The 20065-nt window shown below is 45.7% G+C and overlaps 1 protein-coding gene across 12 annotated transcripts; it reads right to left on the bottom strand.

Annotated features, from left to right (window-relative positions):
• Positions 1–361: 361 nt before the first annotated feature.
• LOC311608737 (uncharacterized protein) lies at positions 362–19202 on the bottom strand. 12 transcript variants are annotated; one of them, XM_084801372.1, is made up of 9 exons: positions 17037–17682; positions 15056–15128; positions 12477–12718; positions 12172–12244; positions 8663–10296; positions 7878–8047; positions 7680–7778; positions 6275–6380; positions 371–842 (listed from the first exon to the last, which is right to left on the bottom strand). In XM_084801372.1, the coding sequence occupies exons 1-4, from the start codon at positions 17044–17046 to the stop codon at positions 12210–12212; spliced, it is 360 nt and encodes a 119-aa protein (XP_084657498.1). In that variant the 5' UTR covers positions 17047–17682; the 3' UTR covers positions 371–842; positions 6275–6380; positions 7680–7778; positions 7878–8047; positions 8663–10296; positions 12172–12209. The 12 variants fall into 12 exon arrangements, 2 of the variants coding, with proteins under 2 accessions (XP_084657497.1, XP_084657498.1); XM_084801371.1 differs by having other exon boundaries at positions 363–842; positions 8663–12244; XR_014783107.1 differs by lacking the exons at positions 12477–12718; positions 15056–15128 and adding an exon at positions 18818–19202 and having other exon boundaries at positions 362–842; positions 8663–12244; positions 15689–17103.
• Positions 19203–20065: the final 863 nt, after the last annotated feature.

Genomic DNA, 20065 nt, shown 5'->3' with positions numbered 1-20065 from the left:
AAAGATTGTTATAGCAATAACTGATTTTCAGTACTGGCCTAGTAAAACTTTTAAGATGTGCAAATGCAGCCAAGCTCTGTCCTAAGCAATGTCTTATTCAGGGAAATTGTACCGTTTAGAGTCTTTGACATTTATAGTTCTGTTTATCATGGAGGCCAATTGCCACTTTTCACGCTTACCTTTCAAAACATTTTTACACATGCTATCTCCCTGATTGGAGAAAATAACCACTGAGATGGCATCAACCTTTCTCAGTCCCACTTCAGCAGGCATTAAGTGCTTGGGCTGAAGCTCACCCCAGGGCTGGCTAGGAAGGCCAAGGCCCCCGATGGACATGGATGCCTTTGTTCCCTTCCCACCACTCTGCAGGGCTCAGGAGAGGGCACTAAGAGGACTTTGAAAGCAGAAAATAATTCACTTCAGCTTGAATTATTTTATTTCATTACTGTATTTATCTGTTCGGAGGTTAGAATACAAGGCAGTGGGTTTCATCATGGCATTTTCACACATATGCATCCACGTATTTTGTTCTCATTTCTTACTGTTTTTTAATGTCACTTTCCCAGCTCGGGAGAAAACCAGAGTACCAGTAGGAAAGATACCATGGGCTCTCTCCTGTGGGCCCTTTCCAATCATGTTTCATGGGCTCTGGACCTAGAAATAACCACAAATAATTTGGCAAATGTACCGACATATCAGGCATCGGAAAGGGGAGAAGCTAGGGATCAGTGCAAGGTACAGGCAGTGACCCTGCCGCTTCCGTCTCCTTGCGCTCTCTTCCAACATCTTCCCAGACCCGTCCGTCCTCAGCATGGGCCGGGGCCTTCTTGTTCCTGGGCATGCTGTCAGGACAAAACACAAAGTGAATTTTTATTTCTTAAATTGTGATAAGTCTGTCCCGGTTAACTACATTTCGAAGAAAAGTCGGAGGCCTGGGAAAGGGGGGCTTCCAGGGAGAAAGGCATAGAGAGCAGGCAGGGTCAAGGGGAATGGAGCAGGAAGGATTAAGCTGGTGGTGAAGGACAGAGAGCAGAACAGAGGATGGAGCATGGTGAAAGCTAAGTAACACTAAACACCTTTGATAAAGCATATGGAAATCTACTATTGTAGAAGCAGATAAGTGTGTGTGTATGTGTGTGTGTGTGCATATATACACTTATTTAAAAATAAGTCATGGGGTAGGGGGCAATACCTCTTCCAGAAACAATAGGCCAGCCAAAAAAAAGGCCCAGTACCAGATATGGTGTACATCTTTTCCAATTGTTGGCCAGAGGAGTCCCATAGAAACCCCTACTAGAAACAACACAGAGCACTTCCATTGCTCTTGGTGACATGTCCCTCCTCCCCATCACACCAGAGCCTGATGGTAAGACCTTCTGATGAAGACATGATTTAAAAAACAGAAGGTAAAATTGTGGCCAGCAGGGGGGTACTCAGTGCATCCCGGGTACTGAGATAGAATCCTGGCCAGCAGGGGAGTACTCAGTATGTGCCAGGTTCTGTTCTACACATTTTAACTATTGACTCAGTCTTCATCACAACACATTACATGGTTTTATTTTTGGTTTTGGTTCTGGTTTTGGATTTTGGTTTTTTGAGACAGGATTTCTCCATGTAGCCTTGACTATCCTGGACTTGCTTTGTACACCAGGCTAGCCTCAAACTCACAGCAATCCGCCTGCCTCTGCCTCCTGAGTGCTGGGATTAAAGGTGCCCACCATCACTGCCTGGCTACAATGTTGTTTTTAATAGCTTTGTTTACAGATAAATTTAAAAAATGTTTACAAATGAAGAAACTGAGGTCAAAGAACCTGCTGAAGTTCACACTTACACATAAAATTCTCAAACCCTAGCAGCGAGCCTCTACACTCTGAGTACAATACTCCCTTTTTGATACGCCACTCAAAAAACTAGGCTCCAACCCCACTTTTTAAAGCAAACTTGGAGGTTTAATGCAGGACTGGTTAATACTGATGAGCATATGGCTGACCTTCAAAAACCATGTTGAAACTCACCTAGCACAGTAGTTCTCAACCTTCCTAATGCGGCAATTCTTTAATACACCTCACGTGTGGTGATCCCTGACCATAAGCCTATTTTCCTTGCGACTCCATAACTGTAACTTTGCTACTGTTATGGATCATAATGCAAGTATCTAATATTCAAGATGTATTCTTATTGTTACAAATTGAACATAATTAAAGCATAGTGATTAATCCCCAAAACAATATGTAATTATATATTATGGAATATTTATTCCCAACTATAAGCAAATGGAATTATTGTCTTGAAGCATGGGGTAGCCTAGGCAACAGTCTTAATATGACAGCAGTAAACCACATCGCTACATTTTGCTACAGTATGAGCGAAAAGCCAACATCAGTGTGATAGTGGAGATTGCTTCTTTCTGACCAGACCAGAAATTCTCAGGGCAGTCTTTACAAGAGCCCAACAAAGATCATTTTCCACAACAAGTCTACTTCGGTATTTAGACTCGATAACAAGCTTGAAAATCTTGCTTCACAAAGATACTTTGCTGCAAAAGAAAGAAAAAGGCACAACACAGCCTCATACAGAACAGGGTAAGACTGCAAACACTTGGTGCAGAATCGTGTAGCTGGCATTGCAGAGAAAGCAGTTCTCACGGCGTCGCTGTTAATAAGCTCAGTGAACTCTTGTGCTGTCTCAGGGACATCGTCACTTTTGTGAACGGGCTTCTGGAAAGTGTGAATGGGGTTGTCAGGTAGATTTGGAAAATTCGATTAAATTTCATCTGCAAGCATGTGTAAATGTTCTTTCACAGAAATTATCATCGTGATCCTTTTGTCTGGTTCAATGTCATGCTCCTCAAAGAAAGGAGATAAGGTAGGCAACATGTTAATCTTATTATCATCCAATTTTTTTCCCAAAGCTGAAGCTTCATTTGGATGATTTGATCATTTCAGACAAATTGAGGCATGTTGCATGTGGTCCTTTCACTGATAACTCATTCAAGGTGGCAACCAAGTAAGCTATTTTCTGCAATCCACTCTTAATTCATAATTCACTGAAATTGTACAATTCACAGTTCACTGAAAAGGGCTTCGAACTGCTGTCTTGCTTCTGGATTTAAAACATTTTGAGTTCATCATGAAACTCAAAAACAGGTTCTAAATTTTTTCCTTTCAACAACGATCTCACTGCAGTGCAAAACATCCTCATTGCAGTTTCAAAAACAATTGGCTGCTTAAGGGGTTCACCTTTATAAAATTCACAGAACATACACTTTTCATTACTTCTGCCAACTCTTGTGGCACCATCTTTATTCTTAATTTTTGCCAATGAATCATATGGCAAGTTCTGATGACTTTTGGTGACCCATTCGGTACCAAACATTGAAATGTAGATTGACATCCTGGCAGAGCTGGAGCATCGTCTGTGCAAACACCACAAACCTTCCTCCAAGAGATCTGACGCTCTTCAGAAATGGACCAAGTGTGTCAAATACATCAAGCGCAGTAGCTGTGGTTTGCAGAAAACAAACTCATCTGTAAAATCGCCATCCCATAAACCAGTAACCGAGCAGTGTGCAATGTCTGTAGACTCAATATTAGAAGCGGAGCAATTTTAATTTCCTGGATTACCTGATCAAGAGCATCAACAGACATGTCATCTGTTCTTCTGTGGACAATATTGCTAGATAAGGAAACTGCACTCAATTGCGTAACAAATGTGGCCACTGGCAACTGTAAATCCCCAGCAACGGGGTGAGGTTTTTTAGCTCTGGCCATTCTGAATGGCACCAAATATGAAGCTTCAGCGGCTGCTACGTTTTATTATTAACACATTTACTTTACTCTTCAGTCACAGCCTCCTTCTTCCTTGCCTACCAGCTGTGCCCTCTCCTCCCTCTCCCTCTCCCCTATTCCTCAGAAAAGGGGAGCCCCCCCCACTACCCACCCACCCAGATCATCAAGTCACATCAGGATTGAGTTTGTCCTCTTTCCCTGTGGCCTGGCAAGGCAGTCCCATCATGGAGAAGTGATCACAAAGCAGGCAACAGAGTCCATATCAGAGACAGCCCCCTCCAGTCCCCTCACTAGTGGATCCACATGAAGCCTGAGCTGCCCATCGGCTACATCTATGTAGGGGACCTAGGTCCAGTCTATGCATGGTCCTTGGTTGGTGCTTCATTCTCAGCAAGCCCCCTCTGGGCTCGGGTTAGTTGGCTCTAGTCTTCTTGCGGATCTCCTGTCACCTCCAGGTCCTTTTCTCCTTCCCCCATTTTCCCACAAGACTCCCTATGTAAGACACCCACTGTTTGACTGGGAGTCTCACAGCATCTGTTTTGAAGCAGTGCTGGCTGGAGCCTCTCAGAGGACAATGATGCTAGACCCCTGTGTGCAAGCACAGCAGAGTGTCCTTAAGAGTGTCAGGGGCTGGCTCTCTCCCACGGGGTGGGTCTTGGGTTGGGCCGGGCATCTCTGTTCTATCTTTATCCCTGCACATCTTGTAGTCAGCATAAGTTTTGGATCAAAGTTTCTGCAGGTGCACTGGCTTTCTCCTCCCTCCACCAGGAGTCTTGTCTAGTTAGAGGCATCTTCTTCAGTCTCCATGGCTCCTGCTACTAGGTGTCTCAGCTAGAGTCTCTCTCATTTCCTCCCAGAGGTCTAATCTGACTTAGGTCTCCTGCATGACACAGAGATGCCCCCAGCCACAGTTTCTCTTTTCTCTGCAGGCCTTCTGTCCCCCTGCCCCCACTCTCCCAGGTCTGATCTCCAGCCTTATTTCTCTCTGCGTTCCCTCTCCTACTTTGTCCACTCCCTCTGTCTATTCTATTTCCCCTTCTGGGGGAGATTTAAGCATCCTCCCTTGGGTCCTCCTTGTTACTTAGCTTCTTTGGGTCTGTGAATTATAGTACGTTTATCCTGTACTAAATGGCTAAAATCCACTTATGAGTATACATACCATGTGTGTCTTTCTAGGTCTGGGCTTTTGTCTATGGTACTTGCTACCAGTATCAAGTATGGCTTTCCTGAGTTCATCAGCTTTTCTTCTAAAATAATTGGTCTCCTTGCCGGCAAGGCTCGCATCCTTGCTATCAAAATGGTGTTTTAATGTGTTTGGCTTCAGAGATCCGGCTGATAGTAATTCACAACAAATAACACATTGCCGTTCCACAGTCCCTGGTGTAATTATTCAGGTTAAAGCATACCATAAAAAATCCTCACTATAGTTTCTTTTCTTAGCATTCTTCTCTAGACTATCCATTGCCATGGGATGGTTTTCTAATGAAAGTAATATAACAATAGCTTTACTAGTACAAAAGATACATCGTTCATATGCCTATGTTCATATGTATGTCCATAGTTCATGCATAGTTCAATCCATTTTATTAAAGTTTCCTATGATTACGTGTGTGTGTGTGTGTGTGTGTGTGTGTGTGTGTGTGTGTGTGTGTTTTATATACCTGTTACTATCTCAGGGAGCAGTATTCACATCATCAACAACAGCTGAATATAAAAAGACCGATCAGCATCCAATTAAGTTACCATGATACAGATTTTTTTTTGCAGCATTTACCCACTAATTATAATTCACAAGGTGTCATTTTACCTTCAGCACTGCTGCTTTCAACACAGAGCTGCTCTCTACACATGTGTAACTGTTCCATGTAAGTACGTTATCGCACCAACCCTGTCACATACACCTGTATTTATTCCAGGTGTATGTAATGGGACTGGTGCCATCATGTCATCGTGCCAGGCATGCATTTGTGGGTGCACCTGCATGGAGGCAGACCCACCTGGAGACAGAAGCAGTGTCTTAGTTCCTGAGCCCATCAGAAGTGTCTTTTCCACACACTTATGAAAGGGGTCACGACACACGGGATCAGAACCTCGGATCTAGGAGCCTTGTCAAGTAGACACATTTAGACCATTGTAAATCATCTCCATATCACATTTTCAAATGGTCACTTGGCTGTTATCAAATTTCATTGCTTAAAATTAAAACCTAAAAACATCCATACAAGTAACATTCTATGGACTGAGCAGGTTCTATTTGGGACTACTGCACATAGGATGTACATACACGGTCACGTGCCATAACAAAGAAAGAAGAGGCCATGAGTTTGAAGTAAGGTATGGAGGTATGCACGCAAGTGTTTGATGGGAAGAACGGGAGGAATGCTGTAATTAACATCTCCGTGTTTTTAAAAGTAAACAGCAACAACAAACCCCCACAGAAACCTGGGGCTCCAGAGACAGCTCAGCAGTTAGTGAAGAGGACTTACTGTTTACGAGAGGACCCACGTTCAGCTCCCAGCAGCCAGTCAGGTAGCTTCATGACTGCCTGTCACTCCGGCTCCAAGGGATGGATCTGACTCTCTCTCTCTCTCTCTGGCATCCATGGGTACTAACATACATGAAGCATACACACAGAGAGACAGGTGTCCATACACATGAAAAATAAACCATAAAAACAAAACAAAACAAAAAAACTCAGAAACCTGGGGCTGGAGAGATGGCTTGGCAGCTAAGATCACTTGCTGTTCTCACTGAGGAGTCAGATTCAATTCCCAACACCCACTTGGTGACTCACAAACATCTGTAACTCCAATTTCAGGGTATCCAACTGTCTCTTCTGACCTCTGAGGACATCCATGTAGTACACATAGGCACATGAAGGTAAAACACGCACACACGTGAAAATAAAGTTTAAAAGCAAACACAAAAAAACCAGAAACCTAACTAGTGGTGTCATACTAATTCTAGAAATGATAAATGGTAATGTGGACCAAATGCGCTGCCCCAAAAATCTGTGTCTTGTATCTTTATCCCCAGTGTGATGGCTTTGGGAAGCGGGGCCTGTGAGAGGTAATTGGGTCTTGTGGATGGAGCCCTTGCGAATGTGATTGTTGTCGCTATAAGACATGGTGCTGGTGCCTTATCTCAGGCATCCACCACCAGCTCACAAAACTGTAACAACAAATGTCTCATGGTTTGTAAGTGGCTCGGTCTAGAGTCCTCCTAACAGCAGCTTGAGCTGACTAAGACAGATGGATACAATTTGCCCTACGTCCTTGGTTTCCAGTAACTCAAAGTAACTTGATAACAGGCAGTGCTGAGCACTGGTGTTTTCCAGGCAAGACTCTCCTACCTGCAAAAAAGGCCTGGCTCCACCTATGTATGCCTTGGACTTTCCCCGCTGTCAAGTCAAACCTTTAGGCTAGGGAGACTGTTGAGTACTTAAAATTCTTGCTCTGCAAGCACGAGGGCCTGAGCTCAGGGCTGCAGCCCCCAGTTTACTTTATTAACTAATTAAATGTAAAAAGCCAGATGTAATCTCAACAGTGGGAGGTAGAGACTGAAAAATCCCAGAGGCTCGCTGGCAAGGCACTCTGGCCAATCAGCTTTAGGTACAATGAGAGAGTCTGTCGCAAATAAGGTGGAGAACAACTGAAAAAGACATTTGCCATTAGCCTTAAAGACAGTCTTTGTCCTCCCACAATCAAACACATTAGCCACCGAGGTCTCTCTGCAACACACAGACTGGGTCCGGCGGAGATGGCCATCTCAGTCCTCAGGGAGCTTCTCCACGCCCAGTTCCTCAGGATGGTTTCTTCAAGACACTTCCCTCGTCATCCACCAGGACAGGGAGTTTAAGAGACTGCCCCGCCCCTCAAAAACCAGACAGACAAACAAAACCCACCTTTCCCCCTCACCTCTTGCTTCTGTCTCCATGTCTGCCAAGTTTTCTTAATCACCACGTCCGTACATCTCAGAGGCTGTTGGAGGCTGCAAGGGAAGACGAGGGAGCCATCGTGGGTCATTTCGCCCTTTCCAGCTTCGCATTCTGCCTTCTCAGGCCAGGAGAACCCCGTACCCAGAACGTACCTGAGCCGTTGCCAGTAGCTGAGAAAGATGCAAAGGGCATTGGGACCCAGGTAGCTCGCCGGGTTACATCCTGTGCCGGTGCATGCCAGCTGGCATCTTTCCCTCTCCTCCTGACTTCACTTTGCATGGCCTATGAAGTGACTCACCTCGTGGGGTCTCCTTGGAGACACCTACGGGAAGGAGGAACAGGGAGCCTTGGGCAGCAGCTGCTGTCTTTGAAACTGACTCTTCCTAGCAAGACCTGCCTCCTAGCTACAACTGTGGGTTGAGGAGGGGGAAAGGTGCATTGGGTCTCTCTTGTGCCCAGAACTAGCATGGGTTTGGCATTCATTTTGGGGGGCAGGACCACTATCTGTAATTACTACCCACATAGGAGTCATTTCCGAAAGCAATGTCCCCTAGGCTGGTAACCTCCAAACCTTATTCTTCAGCTGTCTATAGTAGGTCTCCCCAGGAACTTGGTAACCAAGTTTTCTATCTTTCCCCCCATGATACCTCAGTGCTCATCCATCATCACCGTTATCATCCTTTCTCAGCCCCTAGATGCACGAGAAGAAGAGTCTAGAGTGCCCAGCAAATTCCCATCGTTTCAGCATCTTCCCCCAAAGTTCATCCTCTCACACTTTCCTACAGAGGTCCCTCTGCCCTTTGCCATCTTAAGCTCCACCTATTTCAAAGGACACTGTGTAAAAGACTTGCCATATTTGATACAAAAAAAGCTCAGGCCTGATGACCCCCAATTCCCCCCCGCCACCCGACCTCACCTATTGGACGCTGGTTCTTACCTGGACGCAGGTGCCTTGCTTCACTTTTGTTCCACTTTGGAGGGGAGGGGCTCAAGAGTCCCTTCTCCACCTATCAGCTGCTAGGGGTGAAAGGAAACTCTGTAGTGCTAAGCTGAAGTGACTTTTCTATGACTCAACAGTGTAGTCCGGTCCCTTCACAGTGCTCATCCAAGAATTAGGGCCACCTTTCTCAGTGCCACCCAAGGTCTCTTGTCTTTCTTCAAAGACTGGATTCATCTCAGAGTTCTGAAGCATTTACTTCCCTAGCAAATAAAGGTCTTTGGCCTTGTCCTTGGGCAGCCTCCATCTTTAGACGTAGAGGGTCCAGTGAAAAGCTGGGCAGCTGAGTGAATAAGCAGCAGTGGGGAAGTGGTCATTTTCTAAATGAGATCCAGACACCTCCTCTGGGAACCTCTTCCTTCAGATCATGGTTTGCTCTTTCCAAGTGAAAAAATCATGTAGTAAGTCTTCCTGTCTCTTCCCCTCTCACACTGATGATGGCTAAAGACTTCTTGCATTGCCCACTGGACTACCGTCTGTCTTAAAGAGTCAAACTCTATGTCAGAGTCACCAGATCCATCACTGTGAGTACCCAGTAGCTAAGGGCCTCTTTCCTTGTAGGTGCCGGCCTTATGCAGCTGGGTAAACATATGGTGAAATCTGTAGTAACTGCTAAGGCAGAAAAGGCTGCTGTGGGTGGCCACTCTTTAGGCACTTTTCATAGAATTCCTAAGGGGACCTTCCAGGATTTCAAACTTTTGGAGCCTTTGATCACTAAAGCTCAGTGTCCCCAGCTGGGCACTTAAGAGGTATGATTCTAAAAGTCCATCCTCTTGCTCACACAATAAACTTATTATGGATGGACCAAGTCCATTCTGTATCCACAGAGTGGCACTATCCCATAAGACTGAACAAGTGTAGAGGCCCAGACACAGCAAAGCCATAAAGGTTCAACACTTCCAACAGAATGCTGCTTGCTGCTCCAGTGACAAATGGCCCAAGGCTCAAGAGAGTTTCCTCTCCTGTGGAGCCATCAGTTGGAATTCACATAAACTGTCTGAGGTCAAGTTTTCTCATTTAACAAATGATGAGGCCAACACTACAATGACCATCGGGAGCTTCCCTCTTGGGAAGAGAATGTGTCCCACCAAAAGCCGTGCTTGTACCTTCACCAGGAACCTGTCAGTGTGTTATGCATTGATGAGGAGTTGAAGTTGTAGGTGCCTATCTGTTACCCTTGAGATCAGGAGATCATCTGGATGGACCAGGTTAAGCCATTCTGATGACAAGAGCCCGCAGAAGGGAGAGGGAGTTGGCAAGGCTACTCAGATATCAAGGCCAACTCTGAAGTGCTGGCTTTAAGAGTAATGAAAGGGCGTAGGAGCCAAATGATGCCTTTAAAAATGGAGCCAGGCAGCAAGCTTCTCCCTTGGAGCCTCCTGAAGGAACACAGCAGCGCGGCTCACACTTGCATGCTGTCCCAAAGAGATGTGTCTCATGCCTCTGACCTCTGGAACTGGAAGACAATCGTCTCCTAGTGCCTCAGTCTATGGGAGTTCGTTCTGGGGAACCTAAGAAGTGAATATACCATCTTCTTTGCAAAACTGTTTCACCGCCTTCAAAGAATTTCCACCCTGGGAGGAGGAGAGAGGCCCATAAGACAAGGAAAATAAAGAAGGCTCAGGAAATTCCTAAAATTTACAAGGCTTGGGAAGCTCACAATTTATGGAATCCCCATCACCCTGCCCAAGGTTATAAAAAGCAATACAGGTGCTGAAGAATGGAGACTTTCTCCATCAGAGGTACCTGCAGGCCAGCCAGGTGGCTTTTATAACTTGGTATCCACGCTGGGGTGGGCTTTTGGGAGAGGCAGCTGCCTTTAAATGCTTCTCTAAATAACCGCAATAAACTCATTGGTTCACCAAACCAGACTTGAGTAGGACTGTTTTCGTTCTGATGCTTTGTCAGTGGCGAATAGATGGGTGCTCACGTCTGCCTAGGGAAAATCACACTGTCCCTCCACCCATTCTACAGCCTCCCAGCAGCATTGGTGCTTCCTGCCCATTGCCCCGTTGTCTCCTTTGACTCAAGACCCCACTCCCCACTATGGAGCAGAATCCTCCATACGAATCAAGAAAAATGGATGCCTGGTGTCCTCTGTTTACAGGGAGCTGGCTGTTTGCAAAGTCCTGGCATTCTACTAAACAAAACTAGGTTCCCAGAATTTTACATCCCAGGCACTGAGTGGTACCCAGAGATACAAAGCCAAATGTGCCTCATCCCTTCCCTCAAGGAATTCACTGTCTAGTTGGAAAAGGAAACACAGCAATGCCTGAATCTTCATTTCAGAAGTGTGGCCAGAGTTGGGAGTAGCCCAGCCTGCCTGTGTTAGTGACACCCGCTTCAACCTTGTACCTTCAGTGCAGTGACAGCGGGCCCGCTGTTAGCTCACCCAGCTGTGAGGGCTTTTACCCTAATGAGTATTTCTGAGTCGCAGCAAGAACACGGAGTCATTGAAAGATCATTTCATGTTCTACTTTATGTGTTACATGTTCTTCATACTTTTGTTAAAAGGCAAGTTCTAGTAATGGGAAGCAGTGGGGGGCAGGGTAGAAGCGCTTAAGGGCAGAATCACCAACGATGTGCCCTTCACCTCCCGCTTCCTCTCCCTTCCTCCTGAGTCTCAAAACTCTTCGAATTCTTATATATTCTTTAAGCAGATGGCTGGGACACACTTGGATTCAAGTTGTTCCCTATGTTTTGATTGTTTAACTTGAACACAAATGTTACTAGGGCCCGGCAACAAATACCCAGCAGGGAACACAAGAGCATACACCGACATCCCTCTGCCCTTGTGTAGAACCCTGACTGCTGAAGTGCACAAACAGCAAGGGACCAGTGGGCTACTGTTGTGGGCTTCAGGGGCAACGTGCAAGAAAATATCATTTTTAATCGAGTTCAGATTTGCCTGTCTCGACCACAGTCTAACAAGATGAAAGCGAACATGTAAAGTTCTAGCTAGTTGACAAGATCAAAACATATAAGCTATCACAAACTGTTGGGAAGACAAGCAGCCTTATCAGGGTGCTTGCCTTAGCCTGGGTTTCTCCATATGATTCATAAAACCATTACCAAGACCCGGCAAGGAAGGGATCTGGTAGAGCCAAAGATTTCAAAATCACTACACTTACTGACACCTAGCAAAAGACACTAAGAACAATCATAAGGGTAAAAAAAAATTCTTGTTGGGAAGGTGGCAGGGATGTGGGGGGAGGGGGACAAGCTTAGCATGACATACTTGCTCAGCTTGTGCCAGGGGCCTGGACTTGATCTCAACACCTCAAGGAAGAAACTTTTTGTTACTTTCCAGGTTTCAGAGCATCTATCAGATGCTGATTTTGAACGGTGCCAATGACCTTCAGTTTGTTTCTCCTCCTCTTCTTTCACCTCCTTGGTCTGTCTACCAATGGTCATATGGGAGTAGGCAGTGAATCCCCCCACACAAGTACCTTTTCCTACTACACTCGGTATCTCTTGGCTTCCAGTCTCATACGATGCAAGAATGGAGCCAAATCCAAGGACCTATGAAAGTATAACAAACAGGTTTTGGGTGAAACGTGGACCCCATTTGCAGCATCACTCCAAATGAGGAACAGGGCCAGGTATGTCGACAGTCTACATTCAGAGCAGCTTACAAATCTTATCCTGAGAAAGACATGACACAGGCATTCAAGGAAAGCATCTAAGCAGCAGACAGTGTTGGTAGGAGGAAGTCCATGCTAGAGACAACACATTCTATAACGCATGTGCCTACCTGGAGGGTATGTGAGGAGGGTATAGAGACATGCAGTCAAAAACATCATTTGGGATGTTTTCATGGAGACAAAGATGTCGGCGGTGACCCTGGGAGCCCGTGCTGCCCAGCACGAGTTGCCCGTGAGAGCCCAGTTCTGTCCATCCAATCTAAGCAGATCCTTCCTCTCCACCGCATCCCTGCCTGCCCCACAGACACCACCTTTGGGACACAAGGCCTGCAGCAGCTGCAGGAATTTAAAGCTGATAAAAGTGAAAGAAATGGAGTAAGTATTCAGCTGACCTCTAACTTACAGCAGGCTAGGAAGGAGAAATATCATGTAATGAGAGAATTGTTACAGTTAAAGGAACAAAACCAGAAGATACAGGTTCAGCCTCAGCACACTGAAATGCTGGACCAATTGGGATCAGAGGCTTTCTGCATCGCTGTCCTGGAAGCTGTCCTATTCTGATGGGTAACAGCAGCTGAGGTGCCTGGGGCTGGCACAAGGAGGATGCAGGATGTCAGTGTGCAGCATGCTGAGGGGAATGAATCCTGTCGAGTCTGATCCAGCTTCAGTGTCCAGTTCTTTTGTTCCGAAGACATAAATTCTCACAAGCATTATGCAGATCTAATATCATAATTGCAAGAGGTGTGCAGGGTGTACAGAGCAATTAAGGCTAACTCTCTGCTCATTGGATGAGCAGAAGTAAGGCACCTGCAAATCTTCCTGCCATGCTAAGAATGGCCTCTAGTAATAAACCACAGAGAACCTGTGACCAATATGGAGCCTTGTCTGTGCATAGACATTCGTCTCTCAGGTAGGCTGAGGCCAGCCTGAAGAAACCTTAAGAGAACGACATCCCATTTCCTCTAAGGGGGGTCGGGTAGGTTTCTAATTGCTCTCTGGGTCTACAGAAGCTTATTTTTATCTTGAGGTGGTTATGAGTTGTTGCTAGTCTTATACAGGAAGAAAACGAGGTTGGACTCAGGGACATCTCTTTTTTCCTTTATCTTTCTCTCATAGGTAAGGAGATAGGAGCTGAAAGGAAAGAAAGGGGATGTAGAAAAATATAGAGGGAGGATAGAACAAAAGGTAGATAATTGAACCCATTTCTTAACTCAAGGCCTTGTTACTCACAAAGAATGTTATTTTTAATTCATTGGTATAAAATTTTGTATACTGATGCAAATCTTGGTCATGTCAAATAATAGTCTAATTTTATCACAAGAATATATACCCTAGGTCTAACAGATATATGTGATTCTATAGATATATAAGGTAAAATAGTTAAATAAGGTCTTCAAAAGTCTCAGAGACCTAGAGAATATGACATTTAAAGATGTTTTCATTATCCTAAAGATTCTTTGACAAGTTAACTCCTGGCAACACCCAGCCTACCTCAAAGAAGATGATCAACATCAAAGAACCTACTTATGGAGTTGTGTTCAAATGTGGCAAAATAGCCACTGGGAAAAACGTCCTCGTTCCTACCACAGACAGAACTCTGCCTAAAAATGGGCAAGTTTAGATGCAGGCAGAGTCAGCGGCCAAACTCTGCCAAGAGAGGGTAAGCAAGTCCTCAATCACTCCTGCCTATCAAGTATGCCTGGCAGAGATAATGGGCTAGAAGTCTGAAGATGATGCTCCAATGTTATAACAAGTGTTGGGTGACTGTTCGGCAGTAAACTGTCTCTGTCATTTTTTTTCAGTTTGGAAGCTGCTAACCTGCACTTTCGGTTCACTCAGGCATTTAACTTTTATTCCTTTTCAAGTCTCTGATAAGGTTGAAGACCAGATAGTTTAGTCTTATAATCAAGTTTAACTGCTTAGGGGATAAGATCTTTTTAGATCAAGATAGATAATTTAAGTTAAAATAGAGATATGATATTGATTTTCATTCAGAAATTTGGACCCAACAAAGTAGGAAGGATGGTTGTTTCAGGCTTGACAAATGCAAATGGCCAAATCACTATGAATGTAACATTCATATAAGTCATGATTATCTCGTGGTTCTTCCTGCTTTTTGTAGTTTGTCTTATTCATGAGTAGTAATATAAATGTATATGTTAAAAAAGAAACATAATAAAATAATTTTTAAAAATCATTTAGGACCAGACTATGGTGGATCTCCTAAAACTGAGCTAGAGAGACAGGACTTTATTCTGTCAACAGTGGGGAGCCATTAAAGGCTTCAGAAACAAAGGTGAAATGTTCCTGATAAGTGAGGTCTGAGAAAAACAACAGCGGGATCTGTGGGATAAGTGGCCAGATGGAAAAGTCTCAAGGTAGAAAGACTATAATGGTGTAAATAAAATAGCAACACCTGAAAAAAAAATCTATGTCCCCCAGAGGCCCCGAATGGGTTTTCATTTGGAAACTGGGACATTGTTGTTATAATCAGCTGGACGGGGAAAGCACATGGATTAGGTTGGGCTCTAAACCCAATAGCTGACGTCCCTGTGAGAAGACCACAAAAACAAATACAGAGAGAAGAGAGCACTGTGTGCAGTGGGGCAGAGTAAAGCAAGGCACCTACAAAAGAGGGACTCAAGGGACTGCCAGCTGCCATCAAGACTTGGTATGGACCTGCCAGTACCTTGATTTTGGATGTTTGATCTCCAGAGCCAGGAGAGAAAAGTTCTGTCTGGAGCTGCTCACTTCGTAGAAACCGGTTGACAACAAGTTTAAGACACTAATACAGAAGCAGATGAAGAATGGAGCTGGAGTTCAGGGCCTGGAAATGATACATTCCTGAGCCAAATCTGTATCCTAAGTCCCCCAGATGAGTAAACGGAGATCAAGCCGGCTGCTCCAGCAAGCCACAACTCACAGATTCAACTATAAGTGACAAATTCTCACTTCACTCTTGAGTCCAACTAATCAATGAACCCAAAGGACTCTCTGGACCTTGCAGGTGCTCATGGGGAATGAAGAAGCTCGGCCTCCCAGATTTGAGTCTGCAGGCATCATGAAGATCTCTGGTAGTGTTAACCCAGAAAGGACAGTTCATGTTACAAGCCAAGACATCTTTGCCTGTTTCTCCTTTGCTGTCACGCATTCTTTAGGAAAGAGACTTTCCCTCACTGACAGGCACTCATAGAACAGAAAGGCCAAAAGGAAGCTCTCCCACTAACCAGCCAGCTGGATGCAGGAAGTTTCAAGAGTATCCCAAAGGGAAGGTGAATGCAGAGGGGAAGACAAATTAACCCCAGCCAATGCCCAAGCTCACCTGGAAACAAGAGTGGCATCTTCCTATGGCTCCTACTTTGCCCTCTCAGAGGGCCAAGAGGAAGTAGCCCTCGGCTTCTTTTCTGCCATCAGGACTCAAGCTGTCCTCCATCCAAGGGCAGCAGGGCAATGCTTCCACCCCACCCCAGAGACTGAACAAGGGACAAAGTCTGTTAATGGTTGGAGTCACCTACCTACCTAGAGCAATCCACCCCCTGGACCCCTGCACGCCATTGGGAGACCTCTCAACAGCATCCTGAACAAGTCCAGGAAAAAAAATTTCATGTTGTGTCTTCAAGAGGAAAAGCCCACAATCATTCAGTCTGCAAGCCAGTGACAGTCCCTCCCCTTGCACCCCAGGGACTTCTGGGGGGGGGGGTGGAAACTTGTCCCCTGGTTTTGTGTTTCTCGATGGTGCAGCCACCTCTAGCCACAGTGCTGTCACTCCATATGGCTCTCTTGAGTCAGAATTTACAATCTCCTCCTCACCCCACCCCCCACAAAAGATGCTCACTCAGGGACTTATGATGTAGATTTGGCTCAGGTATCATTTCTAGGCCCTAAGATCCAGCTTGGTTCTTCATTTGTCATCTAAAAGACAGCTCATGGTGAGGATTAGCAGTGCTTGCTGGCATCTCCCCTCCCCCCACCAACTAAGTTGGGCACCGTTTGAGGAAGCGACTTTTGACAATAGGATGGAGGGCAGGTTTGGGGTATGAGCCAGCCTTGCACATCACTGTGAGTATGCCATTTATAAACTTCCTCAGAGGCAAAATATGACCTTGGAAGTCTTCTCTTCCAGAAACGTTGCTTCTAAGAATGTTTTTTTGTTTTTGTTTTTGTTTTTTTGTTTTTTTTTTTGTTTTGCCCTTCTATCCTAGAAATGCTGCTTCTAGAAACTTCTCTTGAGAAAATAAGGTGTGCGCACACGAAGGTTTGAGTAGGAGGATAATTGTGGTAGTCTCATATACAATGGAAACTAAGTCTTACACCTAAATATGCCACACGGCAGGTCATGTCTAGTCATTCCTGGATTACCTGCATACAAGGAGGACTTTCTCTTCTAAAAAGCTACAGCCTGGAAAGGAAGCTTAGTGACTCAGAAGCTGGGAGGGCACCATTCCCAGAATTTTCTTTGGAAGCTATTGCATTTTGAACCAATTTGATCTTAGCAATGAAGGAGGTGGGTTAAATGTAAGGGATGGTATAAAGTACAGAAAGGTTTTTTTTTAAGTAACAAGTGAGAAAGATAATGTGAAATAAGGTTCTCAGGACTTCCCCTTACCACCCACTCTGTTACATCCATGTTCAGACATTAATTTAGCAACCACTGTGTGAGATAGACATACTGTTAGGCATCTTGGAAGATGAGGAGCTTGTTCACACGCTGGCCGGAAAGACAGGGTACCAGCCCTTCTGAGGCGTATGGAGGGTTAGTTGTCTTATGCAGGACCATGATCTCCTAGATTCCCCACCAGGCTACCCACCTCTCCCTTCCCCCTCTGCTCTGGCCTTGCACCTCAACTGACTACTCCTCCATACACATGCACATACAACGTGTCCCCCAGGAGTCTGCCCTTGCTCTTGTCCTCTTGTTAGGGAAGCCCCTGGATACGGACACCAAAACCCAGCCTAGCCTGAAGAGCACAATGCCTCCATGGCCATCTTCCTGAGGTCACAAGAGACGTGTATCAAATTCTGGTCCCCACCTGCCAACTCAGTTCTTCATTTCTTAGATGATGGAAGCTTTCCTCACCTCCCTCCACATACACACACCTTCTCCTTCTGGCTTCTCTTCTTGCCTGCTCCACTGTCAAAGCCTTCCCCCTCCCTCCTCTCTGCCCAGCCCTGACCTCTCTTAGTTCTGTTCCCCCCAGACCAGGGAACAATGAATTGCATCCAATATGTCCACCTAAATCCTTCTGTCTGACCAGCTGCACACCAGAGTCGATGGGATAAAATACAGAGTGAAGCAAGCCCATTCCCCTCCCTGCCTTTCCTCTGCAAACATCTCCCCTCCCCCACCCCGCCCCCTGACTTGTTTCCCAGATTCTTCCAGATTCTTCCACCTCTGCAGACTCACATCCCTGTGCCTAAGCCTAAGCCAGGCTCCCCAGCCTAGCTGGTGAGTCCTCTCTCCCACAGCCCCTGGCCTGGGCTATGCCCTTTCTTCTCCAGAATCTGGCCTAGGATGAGCACAGGCGCTGCATAGATGGCTTTCTGTCATTCTGTCATTCTGTCACTGTCAGGATAGACTGATCAATTATTTTGAAGTGACAAACTGCACCTGGGCTTTTCTTCCAAATCAACTCTCTGGGCTGGGGGATGGAGAGACAGCTGTTCTGAGCAGACAGTCATTGTAGCCTGCACTCTCAGAACGAGGCTTGGCCTATGCATGAACCAGTGGCCATTTACTGCCAAGATAGGAAACCTGTTCAAAGCTAGCTCACTGGTAAAGAGCTTTCGTAGTCTGAACACATTGCAGGTCTGAGTGGAAAGCTTTTGTAGATGTTTCTTAGCTCAGGCTATAACTGAGCAGAAGATGATGGTCCCTCTCTTACGAGGCATCTGTTCCCGCATGTCCCCTCTACATGCAGTTGAGCCCAAGGCAGCAAAGAGACCTAGTCCCCAAAAATCACAAAATAGGCTGTAAGGCCTTGATCTACCAGGAGAGAGGGAGGTAAGCCTCTGGCAGGAGGCCCCCTCCAAAAGTGCCCAGACCGGACATGTGAGGGATGTGACCTGCACAGGTGAGCCCTGTGTCCTAAACCTCATTCCCAGAGTGCCCTTAGCCAAAGGCTTTCTCAAAAAATTCAATCTCCAAATGAGGCCTTACGAAGCCACTGTATTTTAATGTATGCTTTTTAAAAAGAAGGGCCTCTATCTCTAAGATGCCCTCTGCAGGTCTTGATATAGGGTAGATGGTATTACAGAGGCTCCTAGGGGTGACAAAGGTCATGGCAGCCTCTTCCGAGCCCTCCACTGTGATGCTCCCCGACCCCAGCACACAGGAGTAAAACACTAAGAATCCAGTAGCCCTGCAAGGCAGAGCCAAGATCTGCCAGTGGTCAGCTCCCTAGAGGTGGGGGACACATAGGCACCTCAGCCTCTGGGATATTAGTCTCTTTACCTCGTTGCTGGGCAAAAGGGAAGACAGTTGTTAAACCCAGCGCTGACATCCCCATAGAGCCTTGCTCCTTCTCTGCAGCCAGCAGGCATTCAGCTGTCGGCCCGGAAGTGCATGAGCAAAGAGTAAGCAAGAGCAGGAGCAGGGAAAGGGCTGTGTCAAGGCCAAAGTCCCAAAAACACTAGGATTCCCATATATATATAAAATCTTCTGCTAGACTTTTGATAAGGCAGTGACCACAGGATATCTGAGGAGCTGAGACCACCCTAAAACCTGTGATGGATATTGTCATTAAGTGGATTCAGCATTTCCAGTGACCCAGCTGCTGGGGTCCCACTATGTTCTGGACCATTGACCCTTGGGGGTCTGAAATTCCACCTGACTATAGAACCAGGGTACCAACCGCTGAGAATTTTGGGAACATTCCAATGGCAGTTGAAAACAACTGTCACACAGCAAAACTCCAAGACAGCAAAGCCTACAGTCCTAGCTAGGCAAAGTACAGGTGCCCATTAGAGGGAAGTGATGGAGGAAAGGGATAGACAGATTATTCATCTGGCCCCCCAGGGCCCTGCAAGGAAAGAGGGGGGGGTCAAAAAAACAGAAAGAGGTGACTCCATTATCTCATGGACTCAGAGGCAAATCTCGTTTGCCATCCATTACACAAACCAGCTCTTTTATAACCCAACAGACAGGGATAATAGCTATCTCTGGAGCTGAATTATAAGTGAATACTGTAAATCAAGATGAAGTTCATGCCAAGCCTGCAATTTTTTTTAATCAGGAAAAAAAAACCAACTTGGCAATAGCTGGCTCAAAAAAGCTGGGCAAAACCAAGACTGAACGAGAAGGTCATACACGGCCATAGCCTCATCCCACTGTGTACATGCTGACGACGGTATACCAGATACAAGAGTGTGTGGAAGAGTCTTGGTTTGAGCTACAGTGTCCCATAAGGCTTGCCAGGCCTCCAGGCTAAAGAAAACAGCTGGCAGTTCCCTCAATAGATCCGTGTGCCTGGATAATGTAGGAGCTAACAGATGTCACTGGGGTCCATTTGAAAGTTTATTATTCTGTGGCCTTCCTGTGGGTTTGGGGCACCTCATCTCAGAATTTAAGGATGCCAAACCATTGACTGGGGTTCATGGGGTACAGGGTGTCTTTCAGGACCTTCTACCAGACTAACAAGCAAGATACAATGTCTCAAATCTTGGTAAAGTAAGATCCGTTTTGTTTTTTGTTTTTTTAAGC

This window comes from Acomys minous (assembly GCF_964271855.1).
Source record: "Acomys minous genome assembly, chromosome: 2".
Lineage (NCBI taxonomy): Eukaryota > Metazoa > Chordata > Mammalia > Rodentia > Muridae > Acomys > Acomys minous.
This window is presented reverse-complemented; position numbering and strand designations above follow the sequence as displayed.